The 23353-nt window shown below is 43.2% G+C and overlaps 2 protein-coding genes across 5 annotated transcripts in view; one reads left to right on the top strand and one right to left on the bottom strand.

Moving 5' to 3' along the window:
* TPRKB (TP53RK binding protein) overlaps nt 1-1351 on the bottom strand; it is a 7150-nt gene extending 5799 nt beyond the window's left edge. Inside the window, exon 1 of one of the 3 annotated variants that reach the window (XM_006120410.4) lies at nt 1220-1351. The gene's annotated coding sequence lies outside the window, so the exon portion shown is untranslated. Of the gene's footprint in view, nt 1-1107 lie in introns of all 3 variants that reach the window. The other 2 variants (XM_006120411.4, XM_014572188.3) reach the window with 2 other exon arrangements.
* On the top strand, nt 1318-23353 carry ALG10 (ALG10 alpha-1,2-glucosyltransferase). 2 transcript variants are annotated; one of them, XM_075927632.1, is made up of 4 exons: nt 1344-1482; nt 8327-8447; nt 12761-12958; nt 16257-23353. In XM_075927632.1, exons 3-4 carry the CDS (start codon nt 12770-12772, stop codon nt 17304-17306), a joined length of 1239 nt encoding a protein of 412 aa, XP_075783747.1. In that variant the 5' UTR covers nt 1344-1482; nt 8327-8447; nt 12761-12769; the 3' UTR covers nt 17307-23353. The 2 variants fall into 2 exon arrangements, with proteins under 2 accessions (XP_075783736.1, XP_075783747.1); XM_075927621.1 differs by lacking the exon at nt 8327-8447 and having other exon boundaries at nt 1318-1482.

Here is a 23353-nt window from a genome sequence, read left to right as displayed (position 1 = left end):
TTAATAAAGAAATTGTCTCACAGACCACCCCCTCTCCTATTGGGACTGCAAATCCTGTCATTCACAATCAGATGGCATCCCAATAGTTGATATAGGAAAAAAAATTAAGAAAGAACTGGAAGATGGCAAATGAAAGTTTGACAAATGGAAACAAGAAAGCTGGGGCAGCAATACATGACCAGATAGCTACCCACTGGAAAATCCCAGTCTTCTAAGATGGACAGCATCTTAACAAGGTGCTGCCCTGCCCTGTCCTCCTAAATGGGAGCTAAAGGCACTTCAGTACCCTGTAAGAGAGGCAGGCCTGCTGACAGGAATTGGGGGGCCCAGTGATTCAAAAAGGCCTTGGGCTCGAGGTGGTTGGTACTGTGACAATAGCCACAGCCAGAATGCTGCACAGTGTGCTCTAGGCAGCTCTGAGGGCTGGGAGAGGAAGAGTGTGCACCACAGTCTGGGAAGTGCTGAGGGCTGGCTGCCCAATCCTGCTTCTTTCAGGAACATGGAACTACTAACTCCCTTCTCCTTACACAAGGATCCAGCAAAGCTGCCAGCTCCCTTGAAGAGAGACCATTGGTGTGACTCCCTTTCTACACATACTTTCTTTCCTCCTTTTCCCCTCTTCTTTAATAAGTAAACATAATTTTGTACAAGTTAATACTTTGTAAAAAGTTTTACAAAATGTTCCATTTCTGGTTTTTACTCTGACACAAAACTTAACAATTATTTTTAGAAACGGAATCCATAGCATATGATGAATCGGTAAGCCTACTATGCATTGCTAATCATTTTTCTTACCCCCCCCCCCAAGTTTAAGTATTAATATTAGCTCCAACTATCATCTGCTCCAGGCCGCCAGAGGCTGAAGAAGTGTCCGAAATGGCGTGGGCCGAGGAGGCTCTGCAATGCTGTGGCAGGGCAGAGAAACAAGCTTTATGTCTTATGCCTGCCACCCTTCGCCCCCCCCCCCCCCAGCTCGGTCTGTCCATCTGAGATGCCAGAAAAGGGGCTGCCAGCGCCGCTTTGCTCCGGCCTCCCATCAGAGGGCATGGGAGGGGCACTCAGTCCTGCACAGTAGCCAGCCCCTCTCCACGCCCTTCCCGCAGGCACCTGCCTGAGGCACCCCCGGAGCGCTTCCGCTGGGGCTGCTCAGAGCGAGCTCCTGTGGGCACCTTCCCCCGGCCGCTCCCTGCCCGCGCGTCCGTCTGTCCGACCGACCCACCGGCTTCCTCCTCCGCTCCCCGCGTGCGCGGACAACCCCTTCCCCGGAAACCCGGGCTCGCCCCGAGCTGCGGCTCGGCAGGCTCCGTTCCGCCCGCCATGGAGCGCTCGGAGGCCTACGGCTTCTCCGCCGCCATCAGCGGCACCTTCCTGCTCTCGTGCCTGCTCTTCTCGGCGCTGAGCCGCCAGCAGCGCGCGCCCTACATGGACGAGACCTTCCACGTCCCGCAGGCGCAGGCCTACTGCCAGGGCCGCTTCCAGCAGGTGCGTACGGGCCGCTGGCGCCCCGGCCCCACCCCGCTCCTGACAGGGTGCTGCAGGGCCCCGGGCCCCTCCTGCCCGGGTGGCCGCCTGCTCCGCTGAGCGGGCCCAGGCTCCCAGGGCTGGTGGGATCCCCTCCCGCAGGTCGCCAACCCCTTCCCAGGTGTCCGGTTTGGAGCTTTCTGTTGGGGAAACGAATTGAAACAATATAAATGAGAAAATAGAAATGTCCGGTATTTTCTAAATCAGATGTAATGGAGATTGTGATGTACTGTCAAGTGTGTCTGGTATTTTTGTTGAAACCGCCTGGCAACTCTACCAATCCTCTGGGGCTGCTTCCACCTTTCCCTGTGGGGCATGAGCCTGGTTAAGTGCCAGCTGATACAGTCGGTTTGTCACTGGACAAATCATAGAATACTAGGGCTGGAAAGGACCTTGAGAGGTCATAGAGTCCAGTCCTCTGCCCTCATGGCAGGACCAAGCACCATCTAGATCAGGGTGGGCAAGATACCACCTGTATTGCAAATGCAGAGCCCCATTGATTTCAGGGGTGTCCATGCTGCAAGGGTTTTCGGGGGGGGGGGGGGGAGGGAGAGGAGTGGGGAGGTCAGCCCTGCCATGGGGCCTATTGTGTGCCTAGGAGCTCAGTATCTCCTACCAGGCTCCATGCACTGAAAGCCCCAGCTGGATGATGCCCTGCTCCTTATCTCCTCCCATTCTCTAGCTACACTTCATTGAAGGAGATGACAGTACTCATAGCAAAGATCTATCTACTTGTATGTTCTCTGTTGCCATCCTGGAATGAGTAAGTGTCTCCAAAGGTGCTGGAAGTGGGCAGTTTTTATCATATACAGGATTTACAGTTTGGTACAACAGTTCTCAGCAGCCCAGCTATACAAATTGGTCTAGCACCCCAGGTACCCCTTTATTTTTTGCTATCAATTATTGGTCTTTTTGTACCGGAGTAGGGCAGCTTCTTTCACAGTGTCTACACCCTATGTACCAAAGGCGGGAGCATGTAGGATGAGTTCAGTTACAAGCTACAATGAAAAACAGGCTTCATGCATAGTATGGTGCATAGCTATGTATGTCAGGAAGAGATTTCAACAGTTTGCCATTATGCAGTTATTCACTATGGTGAGGAAAAGCTCTGGCAAGGAGGAGGTAACGGGAAATATAATTTTTCCCATTGCCTCCTGCCTGCTAGAGTCCTTCCTAGGTGCTAGAAATAGGGAGTATTTCCCTGCTGCTGAAATCTCTCCCTGTGGTGCAGAAAGACTCCAACAGCCTAGAACTGCAGCGTTCTTTCCTTGATGTCTCCCATTGCCAGAACCTTTCTCTGCTGCAGGAGTCTTCCTGTGGCTAGGAGGGGCTCCAGCAGTAGTAATGTGTAGCTTGGGCAAGTAGAAAGCCATGCAAGTTATGTATTTGGGTCCATACTAACTCTGTTCAGCAGGACTGTTCTTAGGCATACATAGTATATATCCCAAATTAAGAACTAGCCACATATACCTGGGGCAGCTCCCGCATCCTATGGACTCAGTGTCAGGGCTCCAGCATCCCCCAGCCCTTAGCCACCCCTGCCCTTCCCCCCTTGTGGACTCTGCATCCAGCCCCTGCTCACCAGACAGTGATGAATCATGGGACTCCAGAGGAGCAGAGGGAAACCATGCTGCCAGTGTAAAGAAGTGGGCTGTTTTTACATTGGCATCCCTTTCCGGAAAAGGGATGCTAATGAGAAACTTCGGAATTGCAAATCCGCGGGGGATTTAAATATCCCCCGTGGCATTTGCATTTACATGGCTGCCGCTTTTTTCCGGCTTGGAGTTTTTGCCGGAGAAAAGCGCCAGTGTAGAAGCGATTTTCCGGAAAATAAGCCCTTTTCTGGAAGATCCCTTATTCCTACTTTCAAGCAAAAACCCCGAGCCGGAAAAAAGCGGCAGCCATGTAAATGCAAATGCCGTGGGGGATATTTAAATCCCCCGTGGATTTGCAATTCCAAAGTGTCTCATTAGCATCCCTTTTCCGGAAAGGGATGCCAGTGTAGACACAGCCATGGTGTTTTTCCCCACTCCTGAGTTGCCAACTCTCCCAGACTGGATGGGTCAGATGCCATTGCAGCAAATGGCATCTGGTTCAGTAGAATTGGCAATTCTCTTCCCCCCCCACAGCTTTTGACCTCTGCATGTCCTCCCACCCATGCGGAGTGATCACTCCCCCCTCAGGTGTGTGTGCTGGTGCTTGTCTGGTGTGCTCTGGCCTCACTCCTGAGGAGCCCCCTGCCACTCTGCACTGCTGCCTCAAAAACAAAATGTTTTTGTTTGTGTCAAAACAAAATATTTAATTTTGTTTCACAATAAATTACTTAATTTACTTCTTTTATTTCCCTAGAAAAGCACCTGCAAATTAGTTCCATTTCATGTCTGTTTGTCGTTCTTCTACCTTCTTCATCAACAAACACACTTGGAAGAGTTTGGCTTATCTGAATATCATGCCGAGCTCTTTGCAAACTCGTTTTCTCATCAACTGTCTTTTGCTGTTTTACACGGTGAATCTTCTATCATCTTTCTCCTCAACGTTTTACAGACAAGCTTATACTCCAGGCTGGTATTGCCCTTTGCTGCCATGTGTCTTCGTTTAGCAAGAGGATCAAGAGTTTGCTGGGTTAGACAGTTTCTGGACTCTTTAGGATTCTTCACAGTGGCAGCATTTTTACATTTGTCCAACTTTGCAAAGAAATGATAGTAGTCGGAATCAATATCTTCGATTTTATCCATTTCCCATGACTCAGAGTTGACAGCATACTTAAACAGATCTGAGCGGAACTGTTGTACCCGCATGCAGTCCCAAACTCTCCTCTTTATCCTTTCTTCCCATTTGATGTTTATTTTGACTCTTGCTCTAACTGATCAATGATAAGAACATAGAACATAAGAACGGCCGTACTGGATCAGACCAAAGGTCCTTCTAGCCCAGTATCCTGTCTACCGACAGTGACCAGCACCAGGTGCCCCAGAAAGGGTGGACCGAAGACAATGATCAAGCGATTTGTCTCCTGCCATCTCTCTCCAGCCTCTGACAAACAGAGGCCAAGGACACCATTTTATCCCCTGGCTAATAGCCTTTTATGGACCTAAGCTCCATGAAATTATCTAGCTTCTCTGACTGTATACAGATCTGATTGTATACAGATGGCCGATTCCGAAATGCCTGTTATATCTGTAACCAGTCACCTCTTGTCCACTAGGACATAATCAATTTCATTTCTTATTACATCATTTGGTGCTCGTCAAGTCCATCGCCATCCAACCCTCTTCTTGAAGAATTTGTTCATGATATATAGATGCGAGGCTTCTACGTAGTCAGTCAGCCTTTGACCTCTTTCATTTCTCATACCCGAGCATATTGTCCCATCTAGTTTTCTCGATCTTCTCCTATATCCCCCTTAGCATTGAAGTCACCAAGCACCACCGTGTATGAATACAACTCCCCGACTCTTCCTTCTGCTGCTCCCAGAAAAATTTGTGATCCATCCTTCCATTTTGCTACTTCTGATTTCAGTTATGGCAAGAATGCCGATGTGAATACGATGCAGTTCTTCCAGCAATATATTGACCTGCTTATCACTTGAGAGGGATCACACATTAAGTGTGCGAACATATAAATTAATACAAATGGACAGTCTCAATACTGCAAGACTCTTGGCATCCTCTGCCCCTGTATTCACCACTCCACTACCATCACCGTCACTGTGGACGTGAAGAGGAACTACATAGGATTGAAGGTCATGCTGTATTATCACAGTGCTCGTAGCTGCTGTGGCCAAATCGCCAACCTTTTGGTGATGAACTTCTCCGAACTTTGCTAGGCTGGTGCTTGGACGGTGGACACAGAGTCTGCCACCAGGGCCATACTCAAAACCTTTCCAGTTTGGTGGAACCTGTCAGAGCTTATGCACCGCTGGCATAGCGTTTGAGAGCCCACAATGAGGCAGCAGAATAGGATTTTGTGGACTATTTTCGTCAGCAACAGCAGTAAAGCCATTAAACCTGAGCTCCGTCACTCCTGAACCTGATGTGCTCCACGAAGAAGTGGCAGCGGCCCTTCAGAAGATGAAGTTGGGAAGAGCAGCACATTTAGACCAAGTACACGTAGAAGAACTTCGTGCAGGAGGTGATACACTCTTAAAAACATTTAGTGAGAGACTCTGAAGATATGTTAAAGATTGGAGAATTCCAAAAGATTGGAAGAGATTGAGAAATATTGTTCTGTCAAAAAAGGCAATCGAGAAGATATTCGCGATTATCTACCCAGCTGCCTACTTTCTCATCTTTATAAGATCTTTATGAGAGTGAGCTATGCCCGTATTGAGGATGTCCTTGGGGAAAACATGAGAAAAGAACAGGCTGGCTTTCTTAGGCAATTCTCCACAGTGAACCACATTTTTGTGGTCACACCAATGACCAAAAGGGGTAGAAAGTAGAAGATCCCGTTATGCTTGTTGTTCATTGACTTTAAAAAAGCTTTTGACTCGGTGGACAAAATGCAGCTTTAATTCATGATGCAACTTTAATCTGGAAATCACGCTTTTTGATGATACTTTGATTATTGAAGCAAGGAGCAAAGCAAAGTTGTTTGCCAGCGTCCTGGAAAATGTCCTGCAGAAGATCGAAGTGAAAGATGGATTTCTGATTAATGGCAAGCTTCTTCAGATTCTCCTTTTCACAGATGACATCATCCTAATTTTGTTAGAACCTGAAACATTGCAAAACCTCCTCAGTGACATTGGTAAGAACGTGAAGGAGATTGACCTGACCATCCACACTGGAAAAATGAAGAGGATGAAAAACACATATTGTCCATAGTACATCATGCAGCTGGATGAACAGTCTGTTGAGTTAGTGGATCAATATATATATATCTTGGACAAATATTGCAGATGGACAATGAGTTGGGCCTGAAATTGAGCAGGAGAAAGAAGTTGGGCTTGATTGCTGTTAGGAGTCTGTCCAGTGTTTCTGTTGATCCCAAACTTTCCACCACTGCAAAGCCCATGTCTTTAACACCATTCTCCTTCCGATAATTCTGTATGGTTGCGAAATTTGGAACACAATGCTTACAGAAGAATTAAAGCTGTAAACCACCCAAAGAACAGTGGAAAGAGGCATGGAGTGTGTAAGTAGGCCACATCATGTTACTGTCGATGATTTGTGTGCAAGAAGTGGTATCATCGATATCCAAGTTGTGTTCAATCGGAAAAGAAGATGGGCTGGCCATGTAGCGAGATTGAGAAACAACAGATGGACAGTGAATATACTCCATTGGTATCTGCAAGATGTAAAAAGAACAAGAGAAAGGCCTCTCCATCATGTTGGGTGGTTCCTTTTTGGAGGATTCATGGAAGGACATGGACGAGACTTGTACAAAACAGGACGGCATGGAAAAGCTGTAATCTGCATCGGTGGCAGACTATCCTCACTGATGAAATCACAGATATTCAAAGTATTTTCTTTATTTAGGAGACCAGTAATCACAGTTTTTGGAATGAGGCCCCTAGCAACTAGTTGACACTACCAGGCTAGATGATGGGGTAGTTACTTGCTGCAGGTCATCACAATGAGCCTTTTCTCTTCTGCCTTTACAGTTCTTCCATTGTTCAGATACAGTGTCAATTGAGAGATGTAATGTTACTGATGCTGCACCGTGGGCTGTGTGCTCCTCTGTAATTGACTTCAAAACTAATTGTTTGCATAGCAAAGATATGTATCCATGTGCTCATCCAGAATTTATATGTCTGTTTTTTCATCTGGGATTAACTCTTATCCCACCACAGATATGCAAAGTATGGGCCAATAACTACTTCAAATATATTGGCTAATTATTTGGCTTAACAAAAACTTGAGGTTAATGTTGACTAATTTACACCCTTTGTAAATCCAAATTACTGCAGTATGATGGAGTCAATTTGGCCCATTGATTTAAATTAATGTGTGTTTTCCCATACTCGGGAATCAAAGATGCAGCTAAACATACAGAAAAAAAATGGTAATATTTCTTTGTGATGCCCCACTTCTCTACTTCCTCATGCACACACATGCAACTCAATAATTGTTTGAAACTTAAGGTCAAATTCTCAGTTACACCTTTGGGCTCCTGTTTTATAAAGGTATAAGTGAGAGCAGAATCTGACCCTTAATACAAAATGGCATGCTGCCTATGTGCAATGTGAGAATTTTGAAATATTTTCCCTTTTGTTATTTCCAAATCAGTTCCTTCCTTGCCCCGTCTACTATCTCAAAAGCAAAACTGTAGTGAGCACTGAAACCAAGGCATGTTTAAAGTTTTAGTTATCCATGCACAAAGAAATAAAATCTTTCATTGATGAAACATACCAGTTTTCTGAATACTCAGAAAACTCCTAAGTACAAGGGTTTTACAAATCTTCCAATAACTAAAAAGGCCCTGCTGAAACAGTGGCCAAATGTTAACTCCTTCTCTTTTAATAGAAATGTGCTGCTTTTAATAGAAATGCCTTGCCTTTATCAGTCATAAAGTTGCTTGCATAGTGCTATGATAAACAAATGGAATTGGACATAAACAATTCTGTAGTGGGGTGGAGTTGGCCGCCCACTGACCCGGAGGGGAAAGAGTCCCTTCGTGACCCCTCCGTGACCCCGAGCCTGACCCCCCCAACCCCTCACCTGACCGGAAGTCAGGAGGCGTGGCCAGGGCTATAAAAAGAAATCCCAGGATCTCAGTCAGGGCCCAGCCAGCAGAGGAATCATATGTCTACCCTGTGCTCCCAGATTGGGAGGCTGAGGACTGGCCTGGGCCCCTGTGTTTGCAGGAGGCTGAGGACTGGCCTGGACCACCCTGCCTGCAGGAGGCTGAGGACTGGCCAGGCCCACCAGGACTCCTGCTGGAGCTACTGATCCCCCAACACACCAGCGAACCTGCTGGAGAACCAGGTATGCACGGAGTGGGAGAATGGAAGTAGCCCTGGCATAGCCAACTACAGTTTGGCTGAGCCAGGGCCGGGGTCAGTGTATTGTGGTCTGGAACCCAACAATAGACTGTTCTGCTCCTGTTAGGGCTCTGGGCTGGGATGCAGTGGAGTGAGCAGGCCTGAGTCCCTCCTGTCATCCAACCTTCCAACTCCTCCACTTCAGACTAGCCGCCTGGGTCTCCCAGATCTCCATCTGAGCAAGGAAACCAAACTGTTTGTTTTGCTGCCCTACCCTGAACCAGGGTCTGGGCTACTGAACTCTGGGACTGTTTGTTTTGCTGCCCCACCCTGAACCAGGGCCTGGGCTATTGAACTCCAGACCTGTTTTTTGCCACCGTGCCTGAACCCGGGCCTGGGCTATGGACCTGCGTGACTGTTTGTTTGCTGCTCCACCCTGAACCAGGGTTGCGGCTACCAAATTCCGTCACTATTTGTTTGCTGACCCACCCGGGCCTCTCATTCCAGAGACTGGTGTGCTGAGCTTGATCTAGCCTGGTCATGGACCTGAGGCCCAGGACCAGAAGGGTGTGTTTTGGGGTGAAGTGGCCACCCACTGACCTGGAGAGGGAAGAGCTCCTCCGTGAGCCCAGCCGCGCTACAAATACACATACAGAATGAATTAGATAGAGGATATTAGATAGAGCTATGATTAAGACCAGAAAGTGCATATACTGAACAATGTTGTTCAATGAAATGCACAGCAAAGTCCATTATTTCTTTTGCTGTAAGCATAGTTAGGCTGAAATCGTCAAAGACTTATGGGAGTTAGTCAGAGGTAAAAGTAACTCAATTTTTTCTTATAGGTTCAGAGCAGGGCAGGAAGGGTGCGGAGGAGGCGGGGGAGCAGCACATTCGCAGCTGAGGCAGTCCCTATAGGTTACCTGATGGTCCCTGCCCCACACTGCTCCTGTTCTTGGTCAAAGGGAGCTATGGCTGTGGGGGTGCTGCATATCTCACAGTGCAGCCCTGGCTCAAGCTACAGCACACAGGGCAGTGACCTGCCACACAGCCCCGTCCTGGGACTGGAGCAGCTTAGTAGCCACCACATGGCCCTGGCCTCAGCTTCAGCCCTTTGCTAGGGTTGGAGCTGCAGCGAAAGTGGGCTACCGAAGCAGGAGCCAGGGCCATGGTGCTATTTTTAGTACCACAGCCCTGGGCCCAGAAGCAGCCGCACGGTGGCCCCAGCTCCAGCTCCGGCAGCTATGACGTGGCCCACCCTGCTATAGCTCCAGCCCTGGGGAAGGGCTGCAGTTGGGGTCAGGTCCATGTGGAGGCTGCTCACCTGCTCCTAGGGTGGGGCTTCAAAGGCGGGCAGCTGCCCCGTGTGCTGCGGCTGGAGTTGAGGAGGTGGGCCACACATACATCATTCAAATTCTTTATCAACGCCTGTGCAGGTGCGCACCCTATAGGACACATAAGTCGCCACCTATCATAATAGGTGCGGAGGGCTGGGGCCACAGCAACCCCAGCCTTTCATGCCCTCCCATCCGCTGGGGATGGGAAAGCCGGGACCATGCCAGCCCCAGCCTCTTGGTTTCTCCCCCCCGGCTGCAGTCAGCCCTGGTCTCTCAGCCACCCCAACCTCCTACCAGCCTCAGCCAGCCCCGGCTTCTTGCCCCACCTCTGTAGGGTTACCAGATGATTTAAAAAAAATACTGGACACACTTGAACTCAGATGGGCGGGGGGGGGGAGACCGGCTGGGTGGGGAGTGGGGCTGGCCAGGAGAGATCAGGGCGGGGGGGAGGACCAGCCAGCGGGAAGCAGGGCTGGCAGGAGGGAGTCGGGGGGGGGGGGAGTGGGGGTGGCTGGGAGAGATCGAGGGGTGTGGGGCGGGGAAGAATGGCTGGCAGGAAGCAGGCTGGCTGGGAGGAGGTCGGGGGGAGCGGGGCTGGCCGGAGAAGCTCAGGGGGGAGGAGGGACTGGCCGGTGAGAAGCAAGGCTAGCCAGGAGGGAGTTGGGGGGAGCAGGGCTAGCCGGGAGGGAGTCGGGGGGAGCGGGGCTGACCGGAGGGGAACCAGCTGCTGGGGAGCAGGGCTGACCGGGGCACACGCACATCCTAGGGTGCTGCTTGTTCCGCGCACAGTCCCGATGGGGCGCATGGGCGAGTCTGGCCCCTGGGATTCCATCCCATCCCGGCCCCTACCCCTCTTCTCTCTACTGCGTAGTTGCGTGCTGCCTGGCTGGTAGACACACTCACACAGTGAGAGTGTGTCTACCAGCCAGGCAGTATGCAACTACGTACTGATACTCATGATAATAATAAAAATGTAATTAGAAAATTTTCTGTTTGTTTCCCAGATAGAAAACTCAAATACCGGACTGTCTGGTTCAAAACTGGACACCTGGCAACCTGCAGCCAGCCCCCCGGCCTCTCGCCTCTTCCTCCCCCGTTCCCCCATCCAAGAATTGTGGAGTCTTGGGGCTTTCTCCTCACCCCTCCTCCCCTGCAGGAGGCTGACGCTGGCACTGGTGCTGTAATTTCATGTGGGAGGAGTGGTTGAGGCTGGAAGGCCAGGCAGGCCATGGCCCGAGTGCAGGCCGGGGGAGCCAGTGGTTCCCCCCTGGGTCCTAGAGCGTCAGGGCCTCAGAGCAGCTCTTATAGGGGAGCCAGGGCACATCCCCCTGGAGGGGCTGGGGGAACCCTGAGCCATGGCCACTGCTTCCTCTTCTGGGGACTCTGCTCAGACTGGGGGATGGGATGATGCAGAGTGATGTGATGATGTGACTGTTGCCCTGCAGGAAAAGTTTTTTTTATATATCGAGAGAGATGAGCAGTACAAACAGAATCAGCATCGCATAAGATTTCATTAGAAACCTCAGTTGGCCCACTTTGCACTGAATCTGGGGCAAATGCACAACATTATCTTATTAAAAACCAATAATATCCTAGGGGGCTGCGTATTCTACAAGCCACAGAAAGAAATGTTCAGTATACATATAACTCTTTCTTCTAGCATATATGTCTCTGTCTGCTGGAACAGATTAAACTGCTTTGGCACTCAGATGATGTGATAAGTGAAGTGAGTTTTTAACAATTATTGGACTGTGCAAGTTATTTCTGAGGGGGGAGGCAATTGTCAGGCCTTAGCTGTTACTAGAAAAATGTAATATTGACTGAGACATTATCAATATAATCATAAGTACTTCCTAGTAACAATAATTTGAGGGATGCCTGAACAGTGGCAATTAGGGACAACCACAAAAAGGAAGATAGCACAGCACTCGGGGCCTTTTTTGTTTAGGATATATAAAGAAGGTTTAACATTTTTTTAAAATTAAGGATTTTTTCATGCTTGTTATTTTTAAGATATATCAGCAATGCTAAGAATGGTCTCCTCTGCATTTAGATAAATTGGGGAGGGAAGCAGATGGGAATTGTTCTCAGAGGTTACAGAAAGGTAGAAGAAATAAAAAGAAGGGAAAAAAAGAAAAAGTAAAAAATCAAGAGAATAAATCTACTTTAGACATTTTTTTGTACTCATTGACAAAGAAGAATAGAGGACAAAGGTAGAGGGAATGGGGAAAAAAATCAAACAATGTCAAAACCATTTTGTCCACCTCCTGTAAGGATTACGGTGTTACTCCATTTGGAAAGTCTCCCAAGCAGCTAGGAATCTACCACTTATCTATCCCCTTTCTTCTGTTTGTTAAGTATTAACAAAACCTAAGATTTTAGACCGTCGGAATAGATGTCTACAGTGAATTTTAATGTGGTAGATGAAGTTGATGGGATAATCTTTTGGTTTGTCGGTTAGTTGTCCAGAAAGTCTTTAAGAAAAATAATAAGATAGTGAAAGCTAGATGTCTAGTCATACAAAAACAATCAGAAAAATAAACTTTTTTATAGATGGGTGGGTAAAGAGGGAAATAAGTGAACAAGTGCAATTTTTTTCTTTTCGGATTGTCTTTAGTTCTTTTATACAAAAATGATTTTTTTTTTTATAAACCAATGCATAGAATCCTTAAAAAACTAAAATATTTTTTGTAATTCAAAGTAGGCTAAGGCTATTTTTTTACAGATCTGACTAATATTGAATTCATAATTGATGGCCCCTACTTAATGGAACTACTTGAGTGAAACAAGTTAGCCACGTGCAAAAGTGTTTTCAAGATTTATACTCGCCTTTACAATATAGCCTATCTAAATGGAAAATTAATATGTTGAAGTAAAAAATAAAACTGCTTATTAACCAGTTATTTTTAAAATTATTTCTGTGATACATCGTTGGGTATACCCAAACCTTTAATTCCGTGTTTGTTTTTAAATTTTTCAGTGGGACCCCATGATCACTACATTACCTGGTTTATACTTGATGTCTGTTGGAATAGTGAAACCTGCAGTTTGGCTCTTTGGATGGTCTGGAAGTATAGTGTGCTCCACAGGAATGCTCCGTTTTATTAACCTCCTTTTCAGTGTTGGAAACTTCTACTTACTGTATTTGCTTTTATGCAAGATACATAATAAAAACAAGGTACATTCCAAATCCATTAGAATTTCATATAGTAATATATACAAATTTATGATGAGACCATAAACTGTTACTATATGAGGAGTTTCAGCTCTCTTCAGTTTTATGCAACAGATATTTATATCATTTGGATTATTTTACTGGATCCTTTCTTTTTCTATAAAAACAGTTTTTTCTTCCTCCCTAAGGGCTTGATAGTCCTTTTCAAGTTAATGGGACTACTCTTCTTAAAAGTTAATATTAATAGATTTTATAGTCTGAAAAGGGCAATTATGACAATTTAGTCTGACCTGTATTACACAGGCCTTGAACTTAGCCAAGCAATTCCTTCATCGAACCCATAACTTGGAGTTGAGCTAGAACAGTAATACTCAGACTGAAGATTGTGAGCCAGGAGTGACGTTTTAAATGTGTCTCCTGTGACTCTGCAGCACTAATATTAAATCACATAGTGTTTTAATATTATTAACCAATAAGGATGCTTTTAATGTGTTATTAACCAATTGTAGTTGATAAAATAATTATTGGTCAGTCATTTTGCTGTAAGAATAATCAGATAGACAATACACACACACAATATTTCCTGTCATACAGTTTAAATATGAATATACTACAAGATTTATCCTGCATTGCTTGAGTCTTTAACTCAAATAAGTTTTCTTTTTCTTTTTTTAAATTATTGTTCTGAGGTGAGGCTGGGGATGAGGGGTTTAGTATGCAGGCTGCCCTGGGAAGAGAGGACAATTCCAGCCCTCTCTCAGTACAGCAGCTTAGGGCCAGGTGAGAAGTTAATGTCCATGGGCTCAGCCACAAGAGGGGTGCATCTCCCCCAACTGTAGGACAGACAGACAGACCCAGACAAACTCTCTGAAATATATAGTGGATAGCCATCCCTTTCTCTACCCCGGCTGGCCCAGTGTCCATCTCTGGCCCTTGCTACCCCCATTCTGGTCATTCTGCCGTATAGCTCCCTCCTACCACATCCCTCTCTTTCCATTGTATGAAAAACAATCAAATTTCATCCACAGCCCATTATCCTGGCACAACCAAAACCTGACCTGGCTTTAAGTTATGATAAGAGAAATCTTCATACCAAATTTGGTGGTTCTTGAGGTGTCCTTGAACAAACGGACTCACAGACAGACACACATTTCTAAAATATATAGTAAGATAATATTGTACTACTAGGGGGCTGTATCCCCTGCTCACTACTCTTGCCAACCCCCTCTCTCCAGCAGCTTTTGCAGCCAAAGAGCATGAGAGCTTCGCTCACCAATTCCCCTCTCTTTGACTAGGCGGGAGGATGCAGGAGCAGGCTGGGGGCAGGTGTCTGGCCAGGGAGGAGGGGGCAGGAGGAGCACGTTAGGGATAAGTGTCTGGTTAGAAGGAACAGGGTGGCACAGCCCAGAGGGAGTTGGGCTTGGATGGCAGAGGGGAGCCTGATCTGCCTTTCCTCCCCCCTGGGCTGTTCTAGGTCCACACCACCATCTAAGCTTGACGCTCCCTCCCTGGACTGTGCCAGATCACTTCTGCTATCCAAGCCCTCCCCCCTCCCCGGCACCCTCAGCTCCCTAACCCGCAGCCCGCTCCTGCTCCCTCCCCCCGGCCAGACATGTACCCCCAGAGAGAGGGGATTTGACAGGCATAGCAAGGGGCACTGAACCCTGCATAAAGCCCATTAACATTAAGTTGAACTAAGGAGGAGGAGATGGGTGGGGGTGATGGCATGAGGACACAGATAACATGATAATGTCACTGTCATCCCGCAGGAATTTTTTTTATATAAAGAGAGCGATAGCAAATGAAACAATGAATTCATACTACTATGTGTCTCTTAGGTAATGGTTGAAGCAAAATGCAGGACAATGTAGCACTTTAAAGACTAACAAGATGGTTTATTAGATGATGAGCTTTCGTGGGCCAGACCCACTTCCTCAGATCAAATAGTGGAAGAAAGTAGTCACAACCATATATACCAAAGGATACAATTAAAAAAATGAACAAATATGAAAAGGACAAATCACATTGCAGAACAGAAGGGGGATGCGGGGGGGTGGGAAGGGGGAGGAAGGAAGGTAATGGTAATTGCTAATTTGGCTAATTAGGTAATGGTAATTGCTAATTTGGCTCCTGAACTACTGAGGTCTGAGTATCACTGAGCTATAACTTATTGTCTAGAAAAATACCTAATTTTGATATAAAGATTTCAAGTGAGATTCCTAGGTAAATTATTCCAGTGGTTAATTTAAATAAAAACTTTCACCTTAGTTCTAATTTGAATTTATCTAGCTTTGGCTTTCATCCCTAAGATCATTTTATGCCTTTGTCAGCCAGGTTAATGATCCGTTTATCATCAGAAATCCTCACTCGATGTAGATATTCTCAGTCCAGGATAAAGTCTTTAAAATACATGCATTAATCTTTACAGAGTCAGGGTCTAATTTAATAAAGAAGTCACTGGCTTTAGTTTTATATATGTAGATAGAAATATAAATGTAAAGTAATTGGTGTATAGAGTTTGACATCAGTATTTTTAACTATAGGAGTTTTTTCCCCATAGTTTCTTTACTAATTTATAAAATAATAATTAAAAGGAACTAGGGATGTAAGTGACTAGTCGACTAGTTGCTTCCCACCTGCTTGCAGCCTCTGTATAGAGGGGACTGAAGCAGCAAGAGCTACTTACTACATTTAAAAGGCAGAGATGCAGCCAGGATAGCGAGTGCCCCACCCCACACCTTATTGACTAATTGAGTTGTCGATGGAAATTCCATCGACTACTCGATTAGATCATTAATTGAAATGTAAATCTTTAGTAGAAACCACACCACATATTTAATAGATTAAAATGATGCTCTGTGGCCTGTTTCAGCAGAAATGGTAACTGTTCGGACAGAGAATGGTGCATTTGAATGTCATAGGGAACTGGAGTAAGATAGTTGCAGGATGGGGGCATTAGATATGCCATGACAGACATTGTATAAACACTTAAGATTGAATTGAAATTAATGTAATTTTCCTATTTTCTTCACAATTTACTTTTAAATCACCAGCAGTGCTCTAATATTCTACATTATCATCTTTCTCGTACACTTTTTTGTCTTATGTTCCATATTAGTGTAACAAGTTTGACAATAAAGAGTGCAGTGTCCATACTGGTGCCATCAAAACTAATGCCATTCATAAAAGATGCTGTTTTATGGTACTGAGGATTTTAAAGAATGGTACCCTTTAAATAATTGTAATTTTTGTCATGAAAGTAATAATACTGATAGTTTGTTTTCTCCCTCTCTCTCTCTAGACTGTGTCTGGTTTCCAGAGAATCTTATCTACCGTAACCCTTTCAGTATTCCCTACTCTTTATTTTTTTACATTCCTTTATTATACAGACACAGGATCAGTATTTTTTACTTTGTTTGCATATTTAATGTGCCTTTATGGTAATCATAAAACTTCTGCCCTACTTGGGTTTTGTGGCTTTATGTTTCGTCAGACAAATATTATATGGACAATTTTTTGTGGGGGAAGTGTTGTTGCACAACAGCTAAGTGAAGCCTGGAAGACAGAATCACAGAAGAAGAAAGAAGAAAGAATTACAAAGGGATCATTTTCAGAATTAATCAAAGTATTACAGTTTCTTACTGAGTATATCATGTCACTTAAAAACGTAGTAACTCTTATTATTTTGACCTGGCCATACATCCTCTTAGTAATTGTGTTCTTTGCTTTTGTGGTAATCAATGGTGGAATAGTTGTTGGTGACAGAAGTAGCCATGAAGCCTGTTTCCACGTTCCTCAGCTGTTCTACTTCTTTTCCTTTACTCTGTTTTTTTCTTTTCCTCATCTAATGACCCCGAATAAAACGGGAAATTTCCTTCAATGTGTACGGAAGCACTTGATTCAATATAGCATGCTCGTTGCTATCTCTTTATTCCTGGTCTGGAAATTTACATATGTTCATAAATACTTGATTGGGGATAACAGACATTACACATTTTATGTATGGAGAAAAGTCTTCCAAAGACATGACCTTGTGAAATATATATTTGTTCCTGCCTATGTATTTGCTGGCTGGAGTTTGGCTGATTCACTGAAATCAAAATCTGTTTTCTGGAACTTATTATATTTTGTATGTGTGTTTGCTGTCACAGTTCCTCAGAAACTACTAGAATTTCGTTACTTCATTTTACCATTTTTAATATATAGGCTCAATATTCCAGTTCCACCTCTTTCCAGGCTTCTTCTTGAGCTGGCTTTTTATGTTGTTGTGAATGCAATAACTTTTCATCTCTTTCTGAACAAAACTTTTCAGTGGCCAAATAGTGAAGAAATCCAGAGGTTTATGTGGTGATTTGGTACTCTTAAGAAAACTCAATTCTGTGCCTTTTCTGCAATTTACATGTGAATACAGAACCTGAAATTAAGTAGAGTGTATTGCTTTGTGTAACTTTTCTGAGTATAGTGTGGGGACTGATGTGAGTTGTATGTTTATAGTATTGAAAATAAATGTGAGATCTGATTTCTCTTTCCACATGATAGGGCATTACGCCAAATTTATGAAGCTTTAATATATATGGCATTGGGGGAAGTATTTTCAAACATTCTGCAATTAATGTGAAGTGAGGAAGATGTTTACAGTCATTTTTCCTAATAATACTTTTGTTCTATGGTAAATACTTATAAAACTCTCTTTCTTCAGTGGGGATTCTGAAGAAATTGGTATCTGTTTTTAGATGCTTGGGAATGTTGGAGTAAACATTACTTTTTTGGGTGGAAACCAGCACATATATAACTCCAACAAAAAATTGCAAATGAATTGGTAAGCATCCTTATGTCAGATTGTGTTTTTTTTCAAAGTATTTCAGCAGATAAATAGTTATCTAACAGTTATGAAGAGTTACATAAACAGTAAAAATCTGCAAAGTAAATAATTTCCATCCATATCTGTTGGTGTGCATCTACACAAGCACCCTAAAGTCAAAATAAGATACGCAATTTGCACTATGCAAATTGCGTATCTTATTGTAATTAAATTTCAAAATAGCTTATTTTGAAATTTGGCATGTTTACACAGCGCCAAATTTAGAAATAATGTCCTATTTTGAGCCATCCTTTATTTCTTGTGCAATGAGGTTTACAGGGATGGAGAAATAGCATGCCCCTTATTTCGAAAAATATTTTGAAATAACAGGATGCATGTGTAGACGTGGGGTAGCTATTTCCGGATATCTCTGGTATCCCAAAATAGCTGTGCAGTGTAGACGTACCCTTAGAGATCAGGGGTTAAAGTCAATGAATCCAAGATATCACCTCAGATTCTTCAAGGATAATATTTTCAAAAGTTCCTACTTTGCAATGACTTTCAGTAAAATTAAGCTAAGTCCCTAAGTCATTCTTCAAAATGTGACCTAGGCTCCTAAGTCACTTAGGTGTTTTGAAAATTTTACCCCAGGTTCAATATTTATAAATTCATAATGCAAACCTTATGCATGAAATTTCTTTTTGAGAAATATATGTGATTGTATAACAAAAGATAAATTGCTTTTGATAACATGATGTGTTAAAAAGGAAGCAATTTCTAAAACACATCATTACACTGTGGAGCTTAGTATAATGAACACTCTTTAAAATAATAGGCTTTCTATGTTCTGAGGTTGTATACTTAACAAGTTTGCACTTAAGTGGGATGTAAGCATTCTCCCAAGTTGAATTGATTGTTTCTAAGATCTGACATACAGTCTTTAAAAGTACCAATGACATTATTTAATTGTATTTTTAAATGTTTTTCATATTTATAGAACTAGTACTTTTTCCATACAAAGGTATACTGTATATAGTATTTTTTTTTTTAAAAAAAAGCACATTTGTGTATTTTGAGAATCAATGAACGCTGTGTCTCTCCAACTACTTTAATTGAATTTGCAAGTATTCTTTGAACATTTCTAATAGCTTATAAAGCAGCTTTATAAATATAGTGCCCTAGAGTGAATTGTCTCTCAGCAACTCCTTATTCTGGGACTGAAATATTTCAGTTATTGCTGTGTACTCATAGCAAATTCAGCCTATAAGACGGATATAGCCATCCGTAATTCTGAATTGGAATTTTTTTCTCAGGGTAGAACTATGTGGTCACACAGCTGTCATTTCTCAGCTGTGTGGCATGTAAATTGTTGCTCTCTGGTTTGGAATCCAATCCATACATTCACAGCATACTCGCCCACCGCTGTCTTTGCAACCTCACTTCTCTGAAGGAAAGCTAAGAGCCACCCTTCAGTGAGTAATTTCTTTTAGTATTGTATTTAAAGCACTCCCCTGCTTCCTGCTTGTTTTCTTGCCCTGCCTCCAATAATAGTAATTTATTGTTAATCTGTATATAGCATTTGAATAGGGGAGCCCACTCAGAAACTTCAACATGACGGAGCCAACTGTAAAGAGATAGAAGCATGAGTTGGGTAGCATTTCAAGCACCTTCACACATCATTGCCTCCAAATCCAGCCCATACCACGGTCTTAATTTATGATTTAAGGGAGAGAATCCCCCATGGCTCCAGACTTTCTGATTGTTTAATTAAAACAGTAATTAATATTATGTAAAAGGTGTGTGTGTGTGTGTGTGTAAGCTTTAAATATAACTTTAAACATACACTCCTTAATTTTGGTATATGGGGAAATGGAAGAACTAACCAAGGTGGTTCTGGTAGTTTTATGGCTAGAATTCTGACCTCTTCCTGATAGAGTTTTTCTGAATTTGTGGGTTATGGGGAAGCTGGTTTTTCCTTGATTAAATGGAGGAGAATTTGTCTACATTTAAATGGTCTATGTACACTTATTTTCAGTGTAGATCTCTGTTGATATTGTGGTATTTTTATGCCTTTCAGATAAATGTAAGGATGGATAGCTTTTGTGCTCTTTTTACTTAATTGAGGGAGCTAAGCTATTTTTCAGGTGAAAAGAAGATTCAGTTTAATACTAAAATTCTGATGCTGTCATAGCCTTCCTGTAAAGAGAAGGGACCCAGTGTGGAAGCCCCCGAGCACCATGCATTTTCTGATGAGTATTTTAATATGGGATACTAGTAAGCAGTTCATATGACTTATACATATGTCCTAATAACTATTTAAAATTAAAAGGATGAAGTTTGCAAATAGAAACAGCTCCACATTTTAACACCGTGAATTTTCTTCTCCCGTGAAATGCATTAATTGAATTTCTGAATGCATACTATAGGGTGCTTCTTCCTGTTACTTTTGATGCTCTAATGTAAAGTGTCTCTAGCCTCTGTTTGCCAGATGCCAGAAATAGGTGATAGGAACTGGATCCCACTTGATGATTATCTGTTTTGTTCATTCCCTCTGAATCACCTGGCATTGACCATGTTGGAAGCCAGGATTTTGGGTTAGATCTGTGTCAGGCAATAAAACTGCAGCAGTTCACCAGGGTTAGCCCCAGGTGGGCTACTGCTGGTATCTTTACCTGCACTTCCTCAGGTATGGGTGATCGCAGCTCCCATTGGCTGGGAATGGCAATCTGTGGCCAACAGGATCACAGGGCAGGAGCGGTGGTGGGAGAGGTGCGACTCAGCCAGGAGCCCGATGGTGAGGGAGAGGTGGGCGGCACAGCAGGGAGTTCTGATCTGCTGCCAGGTGGTAGTGGGGGCCGGCAGCAGAGCCCCAGCAGCCATGGAGCCCCGACAGCCATGGAACTCTAGCCTGGGGAGCCATAACTGAGCAGGCAGCGGGGCTCATCTGGAGTTCTAGCTGGGGGCAGCACAGGCCATGTTGGAAAGCACCTTGCCTCGTTCAGCAAATCCCCTTGTTTGGGACCAGTCAGGTTCTGAGGGTACAGGATGGAGGGAAGAACAACCTGTAAAATGATTTATTGAAGCATTATAAAATTGAATTATTGTAAATGTTTCTAATGAAATGTCTATTTACAAATAATTTCATCATACTAATTTGAAGCAGATGATTTTGTCCAGGGTGGCAGTGAAGGTGTTTTTTTAATGGCATCCAAAAAGCAGTAGCTCTAGATAGATTGATATTTTTTTATTAAATAGGAAAATGAAGGGTGATCTTCCACACTCAGTATAAGGAAAATCAATATTGCTTGCATCTCAGACAGCAGAGAAATATATAGAGAAAAGACTGAATTTTGACCTTTACGGTTACTTTCATCTGAATTATATAAGAGGGAAAAAATCATATGGATCCTCTTGGCTCCACAATATATGTGGTTTAAAGTGAAGAGGAGAAAGGGTACAATTGACTTAGTTACAGTAACATGTTTGATTTGTTATAGTGTGGGAAAATATAACATTTTACATAAAAATGTGGCGGTCAGCAAATAGAGGCTGAATTACATGATGCCTTTGCATTCAGTTCTTAAACAGAAAATTGAGATTATTATTTTGGAAGTTTTACAGATGATATTTTCTGGATAGCAGTATACAACTAGTCCTGTAGAATTAATTTCATTTTCTGTTGCTTCTGTTCTTTACTTTGGATTATATTAATAACTTTTGATAGTAAATAGCCACTATCATCATATATATAATTTCTGTTCAGATTTATTCTGTGAAAATGATGTAGCTCAGTTGTAATCTTTGAGAAAGAATGGTTAATTTTGTTTTGAGAGGCACACTTTTAAAAATCCTCACAAGGTGGCAGTCTTCAACCATCTTTTTCAAAGTCCAGTTATTTATTTTAACACTATTTTGAATTATAGTGTTGTGGTTCCTTAGTTTGTGTTCAAGAGTTAAATCATTTAAAATACTTTAAATCCTCATGTAACTTTTTCAATTACTTGTGTAGCTACAATGTTTGTGTTCTTAATTTGTTAATTTTTATGTTAGGATTTTTAAAACCATGTATTTTTGGTATATTATTTTAAAATACTTATTTTAATTTGAGATTTGGAATTTTGTTTCTGTGAAATCCTTAATGTATTTTAATACTTCATGTTAGGAAAAACCAGAAATTAAGCCCAAAAGCTCTCTGTTGAAATTGGGGTCTTACTATGCAGCATATTTTATGGCGTGTGATATCTCCTTCTGACAATAAAAATTACTACACGACCCCAGGAGGAGGAGACCGAAGCCTGAGCCTGCTCCAGACCCAGGTGTAGAGGCCAAAGACTTAGCGTCGCCACCCAGGGAGGGAGAGCTTATAACTTGAGCCTTGCCACTTGAAGCTGGAGCCCTCCGGCTTTGGCTTCAGCCACAGGAAGTGGAGTTCAGGCTTTTACCTCGGCCCCAGGCCTCAGCAAGTCAAAAACAGTTCTGGTGACTCCATTAAAACAGGGTCCTGACCCACAGTCTGAGAACTGCTGTGCTAAAATATTCATGCTTTTTTTGTTGTACTATGTGCTTTTGAAAAAAAGGTCATACTCCAAGGGCTTTGAGCCATATGGTACACTACTATATGTTAAATGTCACTTAGTTTTTGGTGTACTTGAAATATGTAGAGCCAGAGAGATCTCAAGGATATTCTCCTGCATATATCTCTTGTGCTGTATTAACAATCTTATTTTTTGTTTTATCTCACTAATTTATATTTTTTGCTTTAGTGTCTGCCCCTTCTGTGTATTTCAGTGACTTGTTCAATATTTGCTTACAAAATGTCCGTCATAAGAGTGCTTAGGTCTAAGCCAGTACAGTTGGATTGGTTCTGCTCATCCTTTTTAGCAATAAAGTATTTGTTCATAAAGCATGAATGCTTGTCTAGCCCAGGTATATTGACATTTGGATCTGGATAAAATGCCTGTGGTGCTACACTTTTCATCTGTAAGGATTTTGTTTTCAATCCTGCAGTCTTCAGAACTCTGTGAACTTCCTTTTCTTCAGTGAGAGTTAGAGATGCTCCTTGCAGGATCTAAAAGGAAAAAACAATATTTTTCACACACAGATCATTATTGTAATCTTATTAGAATTGCTACTAGGAGCAGCAGTGGAGGGAGGTGATTCATTCTGGTTTTTGGATACCTTCTCTGTACTTACTTGGTGGTGCACAGTGTCTGGATCAGGTGTATGGCCAGATTAGGGAGTTGTCAGTCTGTTTGTGGTTGAGAGCACCTGGACCTCTCCCTTTGGAATGGGAAGTACTCCTGGAAACAGGTCTGCTCCCTTGTGTGACAGATATCATTGAATCTCTGTTTTGTAATAGTTCATCAGATTATTCTTCTTGTATTTAGTTGTACTTGTTTAAATACTTTGCCTCTTTGCTTTCAAGAAAAATAGTATGCTAATTGGATTTGTGACTGCCATGTTTGTATTATGTATTTTGTTCATCATCCAAAGACTAATGTAGGTGCTTTATACAGTAATACATTTCAAAGATGTCTTGCCATGAACATGTTTATTTCTATGTTTTTAAATAAATGGTTTTGTATATTTTACCAGTT

Source organism: Pelodiscus sinensis, chromosome 1 (assembly GCF_049634645.1).
Source record: "Pelodiscus sinensis isolate JC-2024 chromosome 1, ASM4963464v1, whole genome shotgun sequence".
In the NCBI taxonomy this organism is placed as follows: Eukaryota; Metazoa; Chordata; order Testudines; family Trionychidae; genus Pelodiscus; species Pelodiscus sinensis.
This window is presented reverse-complemented; position numbering and strand designations above follow the sequence as displayed.